The sequence below is a fragment of the Oculina patagonica genome, chromosome 6 (assembly GCF_052425735.1).
Source record: "Oculina patagonica isolate OP01 chromosome 6, crgOcupat, whole genome shotgun sequence".
In the NCBI taxonomy this organism is placed as follows: domain Eukaryota; kingdom Metazoa; phylum Cnidaria; class Anthozoa; order Scleractinia; family Oculinidae; genus Oculina; species Oculina patagonica.
The window spans coordinates 35,040,909-35,057,201 of record NC_135763.1 but is presented as its reverse complement, the minus strand read 5'-3'; the positions used below and the strand labels follow the sequence as shown (position 1 = coordinate 35,057,201).

Here is a 16,293-nt window from a genome sequence, read left to right as displayed (position 1 = left end):
TTTTTTCTGTTTATTTAATTTTTCTGTTTATTTAATCGGTTTAACAGTGCTTCGTGTTTTTGGAAACTTTATCGTGAAATGAAAAAAATTTAGCTTACGGATAGCAGCGTTGTTCACACTGAAGTGTACTGAAGTACCGTAATAATTCGATTTAGCGCCCGGGGCGCTTATTTCCTTTTTGCACCTCAAGAGAGGGCGCTTATTCGAGACAGGGCGCTTATTCGGGACAGGGCGCTTATTTAATTTTTCGAGAAATAACCAAATGTTAAAAACAAAACTTTAATAAATATTAAGATAACTAACAATAACAGAAACTGTAACAGCAGCAAATTGTTGCAAGTTCAGCTACTTTTAAAAGAATTGTTCATTTTAGCAGTAAATACATACATGCACGGTATGGTAAATGTTCATGCGTTTATCTACTTAAGTCGATGACTTCACTAGGGGCAGTTATCCACAATAGGGGGCGCTTATTAGAATAGGGGCACTTATAAGAATGGGGGCGCTTGTTAGAATGGGGGCGCTTATTGGAATAGGGGCGCTTATTGACAAAAACACATTCGAAGGGGGGCGCTTATTCGGAAGGGGGCGCTTATTGGAAGGAGGGCGCTAAATCGAATCATTACGGTATTGGGATTAGTAGAAAACACGGGGCCGGGGTCCCGGGGTGTGGAAAACGCGGGGTGAGAAAAACACGGGGTGTGGAAAACGCGGGATCCTACGTATTTTTATTCCAAAGTTGAATTTGTGTTTTGTTTTGAAAACGATTACTAGTGGCTTGTGAAATGTTTTTAAAAAGGTTCTTTTTAAAAGTCGCTATGCTCTCAGACTGTTTGATATAAAAAGGTAGCTCGTTACAATTTTTAGTGGCATAAAAAGAAAATGATCTATTACCGCATGTTAAAAAAATTATCGTGTCTAAAAAAATGTCATTAATTATTATGTACATGTTTTCACGCCAGGAACTTGTAAGAGTAATTGGCCAGATGATCGAAGGCAACGACCACTGCCAGTCATGGAAGATTTTGTTGTTGTTGTTATTTATTTATTTTTTTTTTATTGAATTCAATTACACGTACACTGACTTACAATTCCACACATTTACTTTACTTACATTAGTTCTGTATATAACTACATAGTAGTTTACATGTTTACACTTACGCTACTCTTACATGGATACAAAAAAACAAAACAGAAAGAAAAAAACGAAAACAAAAACAAAAAAAAACAAAGGAAAGAGAAGTGTACTTTCAAGAGATTACGAGAGGGTGCCACTTTTTGCTATGTTTGTTTTGTCTGTTGTTTCTAGTCGCTATGTTCCATTCTAACTTTTCTATAGCTTCTAGCTTATTTTTTAAGTGAATAAGTAAAGGTTTACATTTTTTTAGACGACTCTGATATATTATTTGCTTTCCAATAATAATAATATGATTTAGAAGAAGAAAATGTGGTCTTGTACATGTCAGACGAAAAAGGATATCAGATTCGTTTAAAGGATCTAAATTGATACCTACATGGAAGATGTTGGCGCGTAGTTTGTCCAAATGATTTCGGATTCAGGATAAACATTTGTGGGTTAATTTTGGCAGAAATTTTTTTTCCCACTAACAAAATGTAGATAACTCATATATAGTTTCTTTCTTTAATGGAAAATTAAAAGGATCGCAGAAACAAGCATATGATTCACAAACTTGAATGGCTTATTTACGATATGAAAAATAGGCTTTTAATGCAAGGAAACACGTTTTACGGATATCCTAAGTTTGGTGATAAACAATTCTGTCCTGATTTAAGAAAACAAGGCCCCAGGAACTGCCAGGGGCCAGCAACTCTCTTAGCCCTCCCCTTCCTTCCCCCCTGTGGATTTCAGAGAGCCCAGGGGCACTGCTAGGAAGCCTTCCCATGCCCGGTCACTGCTGAGCTTTCAGAGGCCTCAAGGCTTCTGAGCCAGCCCCGACTGCGTCGGCCATCAAACACGGATCCAGGAGTCCACGTTTTGTCAAATCCAGACAGAATTATACTTGTCTTTTTAGCCATAAATTTAGCCGTTTTTCACCGTCTAGATCTTTTTATTTTACAGACCCCGGGACCCCGGATTTTCCACACCCCGTGTTTTCTACAGACTCCGGGAACCCGCGTTTTCCACACCCCTGGACCCCGGCCCCCGCGTCCTGTACCCTTTGTGCGAAGTACTGCCGCCCACTCGACTAACCCTAAAAAAAAATCAAAGCCTTTTGGGCAGCCTCCGTGTTACTTTCGAATGATGAAGGAACTGAGGAATAAGCTCTGTAACGGAATAATAAATAATATGTGTGTAATGTTTTGAAAAATTATTGCATGCGGTAAGTTCGTGTTTGATTTTCTCAGGCGGGCCTATGCACTCAGTGGTTACTTAGATGGAGTATTTTGATTGAAACCTTTCTAAAAGTGGGTTTGATGCAATTTCATTTTTCATTTCCTTGAAGCTCTCGTTTCCGCGCCTTTTGAATAAACTCAGGCGCAAGAAGAGCGTCTCTTTCTTCTCGCGCCTTGGTTGGGGTAATCCCCTATATAAGGCGCGGAAGGAAGAGTTAGGGCATGGACTATCGCTCTCTCGGGTGACCACGAAGAAAACATGGTGGTGAGGTCTACGTACCGCTGCCGCTCTCAGTCAGATACAAGCGTTTGAGTTTTATATAAAAAAAAAAAAATTATTCCGTCGTGCTTAAACATAATCTATCTGAGGGTGTAGAGTGATCATAACAAAGGATTTCATTAGAGTAACGGCTGGCGCACTTTTCTCAGGAAAACCTCAGACTTTTATGTGACTGGCGTGACAGTCGTGACAGGCGTGATTCACGGACAAGCGTCCAGGCCCAGCCTCGAACCCTTCACAATACGTATTAGCAGAGCTCGCTACATGAACACAAAGTACACATCAGAGGTTTCTAATTAGTTTTGTTGTCGGGTATCCCTTTTCCTTTTTAAGCGATGGCGTGACATCGCTTTATGCCATCGAACGATCGGTTCTTTTTGTCTGTTTGGCCCGATCAAACAGAAAATCAAATTTAACTTAAAAATCGCCGCGTAAAACACAAGGGAGGAAGGGAGAAATTGGCTAAATAGTGTAGGGAGGAGGGAGAAATTGGCTCAAAAAGTAAGGAGGAGGGAGATTTACCCCCCTGTCAGGCTCCCCCCTCTTGTGAATCGTCATCGCTTCTGCATGCATCGCGTGCCATTTATTTATAAAACCGTAGAGCTGGTAGAGGGTAGAGAAAAAAAGATGGCGGCGAGCAGTCGATATTTTTTGTTTTTGCTCCCGATATTTTTCCTGCCTTTTGTTTGCTGCCTCCCTGAACCGGGCAAAAAGGACTTACATTTTAAGAAGAGCCTAACGTATGACAGCTTTTCCAAAACCATGAACAAGGGCTACACTATTGCAATAAAAGGAAAGTGCTCTGGAGCAAAAAAAAAGTTCAAATAATCTGGCGTTTGGTGGTTTCACAGTGTGCCGAGAGGTTTTTTTTTTCGAAGAATGTCATAAATGATGAGACTTTGGAATATTTGTGGGAAATGTTTGCCAACCACTCATTTAACTGGGATACAGGAAGTTAATTAACTGTAAGCCTGTGATTCACCTGCCGGACTTATCTGGCACAGTGAAGGATTTAATTCTTCCCCCACCCAAGGCTATGTCTACTACTGCTGGTGATTACAATAGTAACAAAGATGCAGACGACTCAGAAGAGGGGGCAGAGACTGTAGCTGAATCCCAGCCAAGCAATGCTGAAAACAACAAATGCTAGAGCGGTTTTCACTTGAGTGTCGAAAGTCAATTGCGTTTGCTTTGGTTTTGCATTGCTACGCTTAGTTATTGACTTAACAATCTCGCGCCACTTTCTCAGCCAATCAGAACTACAACCAAAACCAATCGTGACTCGCTCGCGCACGTTTTCCCGCGCTTCGTGCCAGCTACATGTATTTGCTTCGAGTTTTGATTGGTTCACTGGATTGTCTGCGTCCTTTGTGATTGGCCAAAGTAATTACTTTGGTTTTGGTTACGTTACCAAGCGTGATGGAGTCTTCATGTTGATTGTGAATGCTTATCCCATAGATGCCAAGTCTCACGCTTTTGGCGTGAGACTCACTCTTTTTTACCCAATGTCACGTAACCACGCCATTCAGACAAAATATCACGCTTTTTTAAAAATACTATAACTTGAGAAAAAGTCTTATTAATTTCAATTAATAGATATACTTTCAGCTGTACTTTGGTAGAGATGAACGCTAATCGAGTGGGAAAGAGGTTAAAAATAACAAACGCTTGCCCAGAATAAAGGAAATTGCCTCTCTGCAACTTATATTTTTAAAAATTTTCTGGGAGAGCATACCCCCAGACCCCCCTAGAAGTTCGGCCCCTCTGGGTCTCATTATCACTTTTTTTATCACTTTGAACCACATAAACAGCACAGTATGGCGCCGAATTATAAGGACGGCATGAAAATGATTATGCCAAGAACACGCCAGAAGTGATAATCAATGGCGACAGCAAAACGAAAACACAGACCTGAACTGATTGACAGGACATTGGAAGAACACAAAAAGAGGGCTATGTAGTACATCATGCATTTTTAAAGCTTAGCTACAAGAAAAAGAAGCCAGCTGTTATTAATAAATTCTAAGCACTCCTTTTATAAATCTTGTAATTTAGTAGTTTTATAACAGTTACTATTTTAATATAACCAGTTATGTGAAGCGCCTAGGACAAGAAGTAGTTTTGCGATATATGTCCCGGGGGGGGGGGGTACTTCCTATAATGGCCTATATATCTACAGGGGTACCTTTTTCAGGCTTCAGGTATATAAAAGGGTAGGGATTTCATGAGTTTAAGTATATGAAAGGGTATGGAAATAATATTTCGAACAGACGCAATTTATGGAGCCCTGTATTATTTTAATTTATTAAGCGCTACATAAAAATGACAAGTCCACGCCATCTCTCTTAGGGATATGAAAGGGTTACCCTTATTCAGTTTAAGGTATACGAAAGGGATACAATTTCTGTCAAAAATGGTATATAAAAGTGTAAGGGGTTAGTACTTGGGGTGGAGCCTCCCCGTATAAAACTTTTTTGAGTACCCACCCCCCCCCCCCCAAACCCTTTTGTGACATGGGCCATTTTGACCTTGTAAACTGACAACACGGTGAAGAATTTTACCGAAGGTTTTCAGAAAAGTAACTGAATGCCCAGGGTTTGCCCGAGGAGGATGGGCGCTTTTAAATTTGAATGATACATTAACAGAAGAAATGAGAGAAAAAGTCAGCTTATTCCAGTGTATTTAGGCTTGGAGGAATAAGAAGGCACAGCATTGCAGATTAGGAAACAAAAAACACACGTTCCCATTTATTAAAGTTAAACGTATCTATAACAAGATTCTCGATGATAACGAGTTCTAAAAAATACTATTTATGCAATCCAACTCATAACAAAATACAATTCAGACAGCTTTAGATACAGCTTGCATTCATTTTGTTTCTATTTGTTTCATGGACCTTTCATCTGTTACAATATTCGAGTATTTTGAATAAAGGATACTAGATACACTGTAGGTAAAAGGATACTATATTTATTGGCCCGGTAAAAAAATCTAATTGACAAATACCTCGATCAGGAACGACCGTACTTACATTTAATTTCAACACACATTCACAAGGAATACGCAACTAAAAAGCTAGCTTAGTCTGTGAACTCTTCAGTTGGTTGCCATGTAAGAGTTGAATCTGGAATGACTTCATGTAACCACATATGAAAAATATATCTATATATCAAGTTCCAAAATGTTTTTATTTATTTTAAATTTTAAATAATATTGTTTTATAGTTATTTTAGTTTTTATTTCTAACAACTAAAGATTTTGAATAAATACCTTAAGATCAAGAGGAGCGCGCAACTACATAAGGTTTTGATGAACATCTAACCCTGCACATTTACCTTTGTAAAATTTTCAAATGTAAATGTGAATGGCATGGTTCATCAAAATGTTTTGTAATTTTATGCTCATCTTTCTCTTCAAGTATTTATTAAAAATTATATCATTTTCTATTACAGTTATCAATGTTGCTGTTGGTTATTTTTTAAGCAAAGTTGTCATTTGGAAGCTGATAATGAGGTTTACTTTCCATGCATGGATGCATGAAGTCATCCTGGATTCACATCTATTATGGCAACCAACTGAAGAGGTTAAAGATGAAACTGGTTTTGTAGTCACATATGTTACATAAATGTGTGTTGAAAGTAAATGCAACTGAGATCTTTCCTTATCAAGATGCTGTTTAGTTACGCATTCTTTTCATATCAGTTCTCCTGTTCATTATGAGAAAATGGTGGTCCATCAAGACAGTATCCCCTAGCTGATGAATGTCTTTGCTCTCGCCACTAGACTGATGGACAATAAACTAACGATGTAAGGAGAAACCAGTTGTTGATCACTTGATCTCAGTCATGTTTGTCAGTAGAGACAGAATCTTGTCTGGACTCCATGTCAATAAAGGCTTGGCCTTCTTTTAAGGCTTGGCCTTTTTTTAAGGATTGTGTTAGATTGAGATCCTTTGAAATAGAGCCTGCAAAGAAACAAAAAAAAAAACAACTTAAGATTTGCAAGCAAAAGATAGCTAGAACTGACATTTAGATTTGAGTGGCTACTTGAATGAGGTCACAAGGAAAAAACATTTATTGAGAACAAAGGACAGCAACCTTTTTTCGTAAATGAACCAAAAACATTGAAATACAATTACCTAATACTGGCACATCACATGAGTTCCTTGCTGAGCCCTCGCCTCCTTCTCTTGAAAACGCATTTGTAATGCTAAAGGAAAGTTAAATGCTACTTTTAGTGCACAACTACTGTAAAGCTTGGTGTAACATTCAAACCCAAACCAAAACATGTTATTTAATTTTGATATTACATGAAAGAATTAACTCATTCAGCACAAAAACTTACATATTTGCACCAGTCGATGACCAACAAATCCACTTATGTTCTCCTACACTCTCTGAAAGGTTCAGTTCTCTTCTAACATCAGACACACCTACACCAAACACAATGTAATTGTTACTCAAGTATTTCAACCAAATGCTAAATATTACTGACAAACCTACAACCTTTTGGTCACTGTATTAATGGAGGAAATACTGACACAGAAAATAACAATGATGTTCCACAGCTAGCAACAAAGCCCAATATTTATTCTAGGCAGTAAAATTTGAAGGCACACCACAGGGAACCCAAACGCTGTATTAGTTATTCGTAATCTTAAAATAAAAATGTCCTTATTTACCTGCGTTCCTGTGTTTTTTACCGGTTTTGGGGCGATTTGAATCAGAGCGAAAGCGGTTTACGTTGCGAGTTTTAAACGGTAATCGATCTGTCGCAATGTCAATACGACACGCCTCAATTATGTCTCAAGTTTTACTTTAACTATTATTATCATTATTAACTATTAACTCCCCTCGCGGGAGAGAAGAGAGAAGGAGACAAGGGATGAAACTAAAAATCAGGGTTGTTTGAATTCGAGGCGTAATTCTCTTGTTTCTCAACAAAATCTGCTCAAACTTTACAGATCGGATAAATAAAAGTTAAATAATCATGTGAAGTCTGTTTTGTTCGTTTCGACTCCCTATTTCCCGATTAGTTTTGGGTTGTTTTATGATGCGGCTTTCCGTCCGATCTGTGACTACAGTTGACTTGACCGGAAGTGATTTTATTGCAAAGTGTATGTTCATCATCAAAGCGGTTCTTTTGTTCTCATGACAGACTCTTTTGTTTTTCGTTGACAGTCGCGTGTGTCAGAAATATAAAACAGATCTCTCCACGCGGATTACCTGGTCTTTGCGCGAGATAAATTTCACCTTTGTTTGTCAGTGCGGAGTCAGTGTGGATTGCTAAATAAAAGTATTTTCGTAGGTCTCCGAAATCTTTCTTTTCTTTGTTATCTGCGTGGATGGACCGGCGAATGTCGGAAGAAGGAGGAAATGTAACATCGTCGCAAAGAAATTCGGCAAATTTCGAAATGTGCCAGGCAATTTTTCTTTGTCTGGGGTTGCTGTTTGGTAACGCTCGAGAATAAGATCGCTAACGGATGTAGTTTTTCCACGGAGTTTAAGCCAGGATAAATAGAAGCGGCATCCGTTTCTAGTATCTTGAAACTGTTAACCCAAAGTTCAAAATTTTAATTGAATAATTTGTAACATTGAAAGGAGAAATTTTTATTCACTGCTTATTCACTGATTTACCTTCTATAGTCGCGCCGTCGCGCCCGGGAGCAAAAGGTAAGCTTACAAAAGCTAAAATATGTTCTACTTTTACACATAAATGTGCTTGTATCTCGAAAACAGCCGAGCGAAACAGAATGGAAATTCAAATACTCACCAGTGAGCAACGTTGAAATGAAATGGATTTGAACCATGATTTTCGCGTGTCCCGTTAATCGTCGCCAAAGGCTGCCGGCTGTCTGCTCGTGTTTCCTCGCACATATCCACGCGCGAGACTGGTCACATCAACTGTAGTCACAGATTGTACGACCGCCCGTAGTAAGTTTCACCCCTTGTCTCTCTTCTCTTCTCGTGACCATTAAATTGAAACACGAAACTCCCCGCGAGGAGTATTAATAGTTAATGGTGTTAGTAACTTGAGTTAATAACAATTGAAACTTGAGGCGCGTCGTATTAACATTGCGACAGATCTATTACCGTTTAAAACTCGCAACGTAAACCGCTTTCGCTCTGATTCAAATCGCCCCCAAAACCGGTAAAAAACACAGGAACGCAGGTAAATAAGGACATTTTTATTTTAAGATTACGAATAACTAATACAGCGTTTGGGTTCCCTGTGGGCACACTGAAAGTCTTTTTTTTACTAGCTATAGCCAATTGGCTTGTGACAGCTTTGACTTAACTAGCCAAAACTTACTTATTAATAACAAACTAAGGTAACTAAGTAACTAAGGTTTGGTGCCATCTTCACTGGCTCTGTTATCGTTATCTTTAGGGTTAATTTAGTTTACTTTTTGGTAATTTCAGCTTGTCCACAGTCTTTGATAATTTTATATGTGACAACAGTGTACTTGTGAGTCCTGTTCTCTTGGAGTCAATTTCGATTGTATGATTTTCTTCCAATCAAATTCCTGAAATTTCAACCAGCCATTTTGGCTAATGAAAGGCCAGAACCAACTAGCCAAAACTGCATTTCTACTTATTCTGTGGCTAGTTTGCTACCCTTAGTCTTGTGTCCTGTAAAGTGCACAGTTTAAAGGCATTACATCAGAGTTTCCCTAATGTTAGGCCCTGATCCAACAAGTGAAATGGCCCAGAAAGTAGCAACAGCACATTGAATGAAATTGCAACAAAAGCCAACCTTTCTAACAGAAATGTCATGCGACAAAAAATGTCTGATTCATAAAACTCCAACAAAGGACATTTTTAAATTCTCCCCTGGCAGAATTTACTCAAAACTAGCTCTGACTCACTACCTTTAGAATATGTAAAGAAAGGCAAAATGATAGAAATAACATAAAGCATACAGATTGTAATAAATACAATTTTTCTTAGGTCCTCTATCTTCACACTACAGCATTATCTCTGCTACTTAGCAAGAAACCTATAGCAAGCCATTTGATCCTTGTCTGTGTTGACTGGTAGTGATACTCGGCCGAGGAAGGACAAGGTAAATGGACCCAATTTATCATCAATTTTTCAACTGAAAACAAATGCTTGGCTTATTGTTGCTTTAGTTAGCAGAATGTGTTAAGGAGTTTTTTGGCTCTTTACTTCTCCTACTTCAATATTGTAAAAATTCCCATAACAAGCTTCCTGGTTCTTTCTCTTTGAAAACAAGTTTCACAAATTTAGAAGTAACACAGATTGCAATAAATACCATTTTTTCTAGGTCCTCTATCTTTGCACCATGGCATCATCTCTGCTATTTAGCAAGGAACCTATTGACACAGCAGCAAGTCACTGGTCCTTGTCTGTGTACACTGGAATCCAACTAAGAGAGAACAGTCACATGATCAGTAAAAATGTAGTATTACTGAATATACCGGGTACCCAGGGGGGGGGTACTCCGGCTTGTTAATGATGGGGATGATCGAAGGATTTTTTGGGGTTTGAAATTTTCGATTCCGGGATTTTTTTGGGTTGGAAAATTTGGCAAGTATTTTTTTGGGTATCTTGATTTAGATAGGGGATTTTTGGGGGTATTAAAAACGAACTAAAGTGCCTTGGCGCAGCCTTGGCGTATTTATGGTATGATGAATAAACAAAACGAGCGTTCTTTGTGTTATTTTATTGCACCTCCTGGCAATTTAGGGGTAATTTGACAAGGGATTTTTTTAGGGGGTTATTTTTGGTTCAGGGATTTTTTTGGGTAATGTCGGAAGACTTAGGGATTTTTTTGGGTCCTGAATTTTGCCTCCATTCGATCATCCCCGTCATTTACAAGTCGGAGTACCCCCGCTGAGACCGGGTAATAGAAACTCAGACAATATAGGCAAGCTCTGATAATAACAATTGTTATAATAATGTTGTATACCACTTGTTATAAATTATTAAGTCAAAAACATCCAAAGGCCATAACTAGCTATACTACATTTCATTTTATAATGGCTCACCCAGAAGAACACTGGTGTAATTGTCTTTTCCCTCCACATTCATCACTCTTGGAAAACTTGCCCTGCATAAGTCAACATCCAGCGTCCCAGTCTGGAAGATCAAAGAAAACACAATTAAGATTGACCACTTGTCAATAGATGGATTCATGTTGTTTTGCTCTAACAACACATTCTTGAAGATACTTAACCTCAATTTCATAATTTATGTACAATGACAATTTAATGCTCCATGTTGTTTTGCTGTAATGTTCAACACATTCTCAAAGGCACAAATTAACCTCTGACACGTAAAGGGAAAATGTACGATTTTGTTTGCCTTTTTGTGGTTACACTTGTAAGAGACAGGCTCCAGGCCATAGACTCCCCTGGATCCAGTACAAGTTAAGATCTACAAGGAAGGAAACCCTCAGATATGACCAAATGCCAGGTTTTGTTCAGATCACACACACACACACATCACTGATGTGATCACTTCCCTAATACAGTACAGAAGAAGCTCCATGGTCCTTCTAATTGAAAACAAGTCCCATTAATTTGAAAGTAACACAAACTTAAATAAATACCATTTTTCTTAGATCCTATATCTTCACACCATTACATCATCTCTGCTATTTAGCAAGGAACCTGTTGACACAACAGCACGTCATTTGATCCTTGTCTTTGTACACTGGAATCTAACTAAGAAGAAAAGTTATTATAAATGATCTCAGTAAAATGTAGCATAATTATAAAAATTAATTCTTCTCGAAAACAAGTCTCGTAAAATTGAAAGTAACACATATTTTAGTAAATACCATTTTTCTCAGGTCCTCTATCTTCACACCACAGCATCTCTGCTATTGAGCAAGGAACCTTTTGATACAGCTCCAAGTTATTTGATCCTTTGTCCATGTAGACTGGAACCCAACTACAAAAAAAAGGTTATTACCTATAAATGATCAGTAAAAAAATAGCATTTTAGAAATTAAAAGCCACTGATAACAACATTATTATGTATACCACTTGTAATAAATTGCTAAGTCGAAAACATCCAAAGGCCATCACTAACTCTGAACTATATATATACTGTACTTAAGTAATGTTATAATTTTATTTTATTATGACTCACCCAGAAGAACGCTGCTGTAATATTTCCTTTCCCTCCAAATTCATCATTCTTGGAATACTTGCCCTGCATAGTCAACATCCAGTATCCCAATCTGGAAGATTAAAGACAACACAAAGCAGATTAACCCTTTATAGCATTAGCATTTGCTGTAACAACACATAAAATATCTGAAAATATGCTCGGACAACACAGTATTCTCAAAGACACAATTTAACCTCAATTACCAGCCGGATTTCCGAAGGGAAAACTAACATTTTTTTTGAAAAACTAACAAGAAAGGATAGCTAATTTAAACTGGTGTTATTTTCAAAACAGAGTTAGTCTCTTCTACTAACTCTGTTCAAAATAAGCTTGTAAAAAAGTTAGCTTACCGTCCGCCATATTTGAATATGAACGTGAAACTGCTGGACATCTACCATTTGTACTGTTGTCTCAAGAGACCCACTTCCGCCCCAGGCTCTTCTCTTCTTTTGAGGTTGCAAGCTGTAAGCTGTCATATTCCAACATAGCCCTTCCGTAGCCAAACTTTACACATACCAGTGAATATCCAGGAATAGAAACCCTACAGGTGGATATAAATTGTCATCCAGGTGATCCATGCGCAAACCTGAAAAATTAAAAGAATGTAATGCACACTAATCTGCACAGCAAAGAGAAGAGATCGATTAGTTGAATACGAGTACAAATATGTTCGATTTTTAATATCGTTTTCTCTCAATCTCTTTTTCGCTATTATAATTATCAGTTTTTACAAAATAAAGGAGGTCGACCGTACGGTTGAGATGATAAACCGTAATTTCCAATATTTCGTCAGACATGGCCTGACTTCTTCAGGGATGAACTGTGCAGTTCATTCTCTGAAGAAGTCAGAACACAGCCTGAAAAGTCCTGAATTCTTCGGGGAGTGAACTCTACAGTTCATTCCCCGAAGAAGTCAGACCTTGTAAGACCAAGTCAGGCGGTGCCGTGACTTCTTCAGGGAATGAACTTCACACTTCATTCCCTGAAGAAGTCACAGCACGGTCTGACCCGCGTGACTTCTTCAGGGAATGATTTGTTCATTCCATGAAGAAGCCAGGCCATGCCTGATGAAATATTCAAATATAAAGTTTATCATCCAATTTATACCGCTTTTGCTGAGTAAGTTTTTTCTTTTCTTTAGGACCGTGAGATGTTCTGTATACGATGTACAGACAATGCCGAAGATGTCCGAAGCTTTTCGAAGTCATACTAACCGGAGTTTTTGAAGATGTTTCCGACGTTTTTCGATTATACTCTGAGTTCAACGATTGTTTGATCATTTATCCGGTGCGAGTCAAGTCCCACAATGTGTCTGGACTCGGTTCGGAGGATTCGATCATTTATATAATTTTTTTCTCGAAATTTATTCGAATTAGTGATGCTCGGTTTAGAAGTTACTTGTTCGAATTTGTGAGACAGGCGTTGCTTGGATGCTGGCTTGTGCGAGTGTGATAGACGTTTTTAATCAGCAGAAGTGGAAATGACTGAACGATTTTTTCAGATAATATTATTTACTATTTATCATTGCCGTAAGCCAAAATGGACTGTATCCTGAAAAGTAAAAATCTTATTCATCTACCCTAATAAATGTGATATTTGTACACCATGCCTTTCCCTCTTTGTAACGTTGATATGATTTATTTAGTTATTACAATTTAACAACAGCGGCAGCAAACTATATTATGAATAAAAATACAATACTAAAAATGTGAAAACAAAATTGTAAAATAAAATAAAGGATACCAGTTTCCTGAACCGGATCTGGAAAAAATATAACAAAAAAAGAAGAAGAAAGAAACAAAGAAGAAAACAAAAGCATGTACACACCCGCGGTTTTAATACCAAATTGACCCACTGATTTGCATTTGGAAGGCACGAAACATAACCACTATACCATAAATAGACCTACATAATCATACATAGTGATACATGACTTTACAGAGTCTTTCATGGGCATTATTTATACACGAGTTACATAGCCATACATTGTTAATGCCCCTACATAACCTAACAGAGTGATACATGTTTATGACGTTTTTAAATATATTCTAAGATGTTCGGTATACGATGTTCAGACGATGCCGAAGAGCCATCGGTTACTGGAATTTCGAGGATGTTTCCGGCCTTTTTTTCGAATGTATTCTGAGATGTTCGGTATACGATGTACGGGCGCTGCCGGAGATGTCCGAAGCTTTCCGAAGATTGCTTTGGCAACGATTGTTTGATCATTTTTCCGGTTTTTGCCCAGTCCCTCAATGTGTCTAGACTCGGTTTGGAAGATTCCATCATTTAAAGCCGAACTTTTTTCTCGAAATTAAGTCGAATAAACAAACATGTTGATGGTTTAGGAGTTAATAGTTTGGATTTGTGAGACAGGCGTTGGATGTTTGCTTGTGCCGGAGTGAACGATTTTTTCAGATAAGATTATTTATTATAGCAAGTGAACTAAGCCAAAATGGGCTGTATCCTAAAAAGAAAAAGTCTTATTTATCTACCCTAATTAATGAATGTAATAATTGTACACCATGCCTAATACTGTACTCCCTTTGCAACGTCGATGTGATAAGCGGCAATAACTATATAATGAATAAAAATACAACATTAAAAGTGAGATAACAAAATGGTAAAATAAAATAAAGGATACCAGTTTCCTCAACCGGATCTGAAAAAAAGAAAGATAAAAAAAGGAACAAGAAAGAAACAAAGAAGAACACAAAAGCATGTACCCGCGGTTTTGATACCAAATTGACCTGACACTGATTTGGAAGGCATGAATCATAACCACTATACCATAAATAGACCTACATAATCAAACATACATAAACTTATGTACAGAGTCTTACATGAACATTATTTATACACTAGTTACATAGCCATACATTGTCATAAACAGCCCAACATAACCTTACAGAGTAATACATGACCATACATACGGTAATACATATTGCCCTATATCCCTACATACTATTACATAGCCATACTTTGTCATCCATGGGCCTACATAATATCACAGAGTAATACATGACCATACGTACGGTAATACATATTGCCTTATATCCCTACATACTATTACAAAGCCCTTCTTTGTCATTCATGGGCCTACATAATCTATATAGCTTACAGAGTGATACATGACCAGTTCTAGACTGAGATTTTCCCCTTATATCATCCCTACATGGCCATACTTTGTCAGTCATACACAGCCCCACGCAGCCATACACATAGTCATACTTTACTCCTATAACGATCTGGCGGGCAGCCACGGTCCTCTACCTGTCTAATGTAATAAATAACTAACAAGTTAGTATACTTAACAATTATTCCACAAAAGCGCGCGTTGGATATGAGATGGCCGGCTATTATCATCTCATATCCAACAGGAGCAAGTGGAATAATTGTTTTACTAAAGCGATCAAGCGCCTTCGAATCCTACCTATGCTGCTTTGTTTTCAGTGATCAGTGTATTTTTGTTTAGAAACATCCTCAGGCACATAAACGAGTGAACCAAATGGGAATCACTCATGCGCTATTCCCATCGTGGCTCTGTAGCTCAGATGCATGGTAACACAGTGGACCTGTAATTTGAAGCTTGTGAGTTTGAATCCCACCGTAGCCTCTGGTTTTCTTTCAGTGCTCAGTACAGAGTATTTTAGTTTAGAAACTGGTCGTGGGTTCGAATCCCAAGCGTTCCGATATCATCTACCTATGCTATTTAGCCATATCTAGTATTTTGTATTTTAATTATACTTCGGTCAAACTGACATAAATGACAGTTCGTTCTCTGACCAAATGGACACAGGCACACGCTCAGGTTCATGCACTTGCACTGGCATGGAAGCATCACACAATGGCAGTCATTCTGGCACCGGCTCTGTGCCATGAGGTCAGACGGAAGAAATAAAATACCGCAATATTAAAAGAGGAAGCCACATCAGCCGTAGCTGGTTTTCATGTGGGTCCTCTACTCAGATCGAATTGGAATTTGAAAATGTTGTTTTGTTTGATTTTTTTCTCAGAATCGAACTAACAGCAAAATCAGCCAAACCACTTAGCCATTTATATTCATACTTTACCTCACATAACAGTCTTGTAAGCACAGCCACGCCTTCTTCGGTTCTTCCTGTCTAATGTGATTCATAGCTAACAAGTTAGTATACTTAACAATTATTCCACAAACGCGCAACAACAAGCGTGAGTGGAATAATTGCTGTACTTACTATAAACAATTTTTTCATAGTTATTAGTAATGTTTGTATTGCATTGCTTGGTTTAGAATCATCCACTGGCCTATTAATGAGAAAATCAACTGAGAATCACTCACGCGCTGTTCCCATCATGGCTCTGAAGCTCAGATGGTAGAGCAGTAGACCTGTTACCCGACGTTGTGGGTTTGAACCCCACTTTAGCGTCTGTTTTGTTTTAGTGGTTATGATTTACAATTTTCCTTAGTTTAGAATAATCCTCAGGCACATATAAATGAGTGACTCAACTAGGATTCACTTATGCGCTGTTCCCATC

The 16,293-nt window shown here is 38.1% G+C and overlaps 2 protein-coding genes across 2 annotated transcripts in view; both read right to left on the bottom strand.

Moving 5' to 3' along the window:
• Nucleotides 1–5,186: 5,186 nt before the first annotated feature.
• Nucleotides 5,187–12,370, bottom strand: LOC144657044 (uncharacterized). Its single transcript, XM_078517333.1, has 6 exons — nucleotides 12,126–12,370; nucleotides 11,755–11,845; nucleotides 11,441–11,553; nucleotides 6,980–7,067; nucleotides 6,774–6,844; nucleotides 5,187–6,599 (listed from the first exon to the last, which is right to left on the bottom strand). Exons 2-6 carry the CDS (start codon nucleotides 11,799–11,801, stop codon nucleotides 6,475–6,477), a joined length of 444 nt encoding a protein of 147 aa, XP_078373459.1. The 5' UTR covers nucleotides 11,802–11,845; nucleotides 12,126–12,370; the 3' UTR covers nucleotides 5,187–6,474.
• Nucleotides 7,445–16,293, bottom strand: part of LOC144657043 (retinal rod rhodopsin-sensitive cGMP 3',5'-cyclic phosphodiesterase subunit delta-like) — a 29,987-nt gene continuing 21,138 nt past the window's right edge. Inside the window, exon 7 of the mRNA XM_078517332.1 lies at nucleotides 7,445–7,456. The gene's annotated coding sequence lies outside the window, so the exon portion shown is untranslated. The remainder of the gene's footprint in view (nucleotides 7,457–16,293) is intronic.

Excerpts from the sequence above, each read along its gene's own strand:
- LOC144657044 (XM_078517333.1), bottom strand. The coding sequence starts at position 11,801 with ATGATGAATTTGGAGGGAAAGGAAATATTACAGCAGCGTTCTTCTGG. Across the intron at positions 6,845-6,979 it reads TCATCGACTGGTGCAAATAT|CATTACAAATGCGTTTTCAA; the intron begins GTAAGTTTTTGT and ends ACTTTCCTTTAG. Across the intron at positions 6,600-6,773 it reads ATGTGATGTGCCAGTATTAG|GCTCTATTTCAAAGGATCTC; the intron begins GTAATTGTATTT and ends GTTTCTTTGCAG.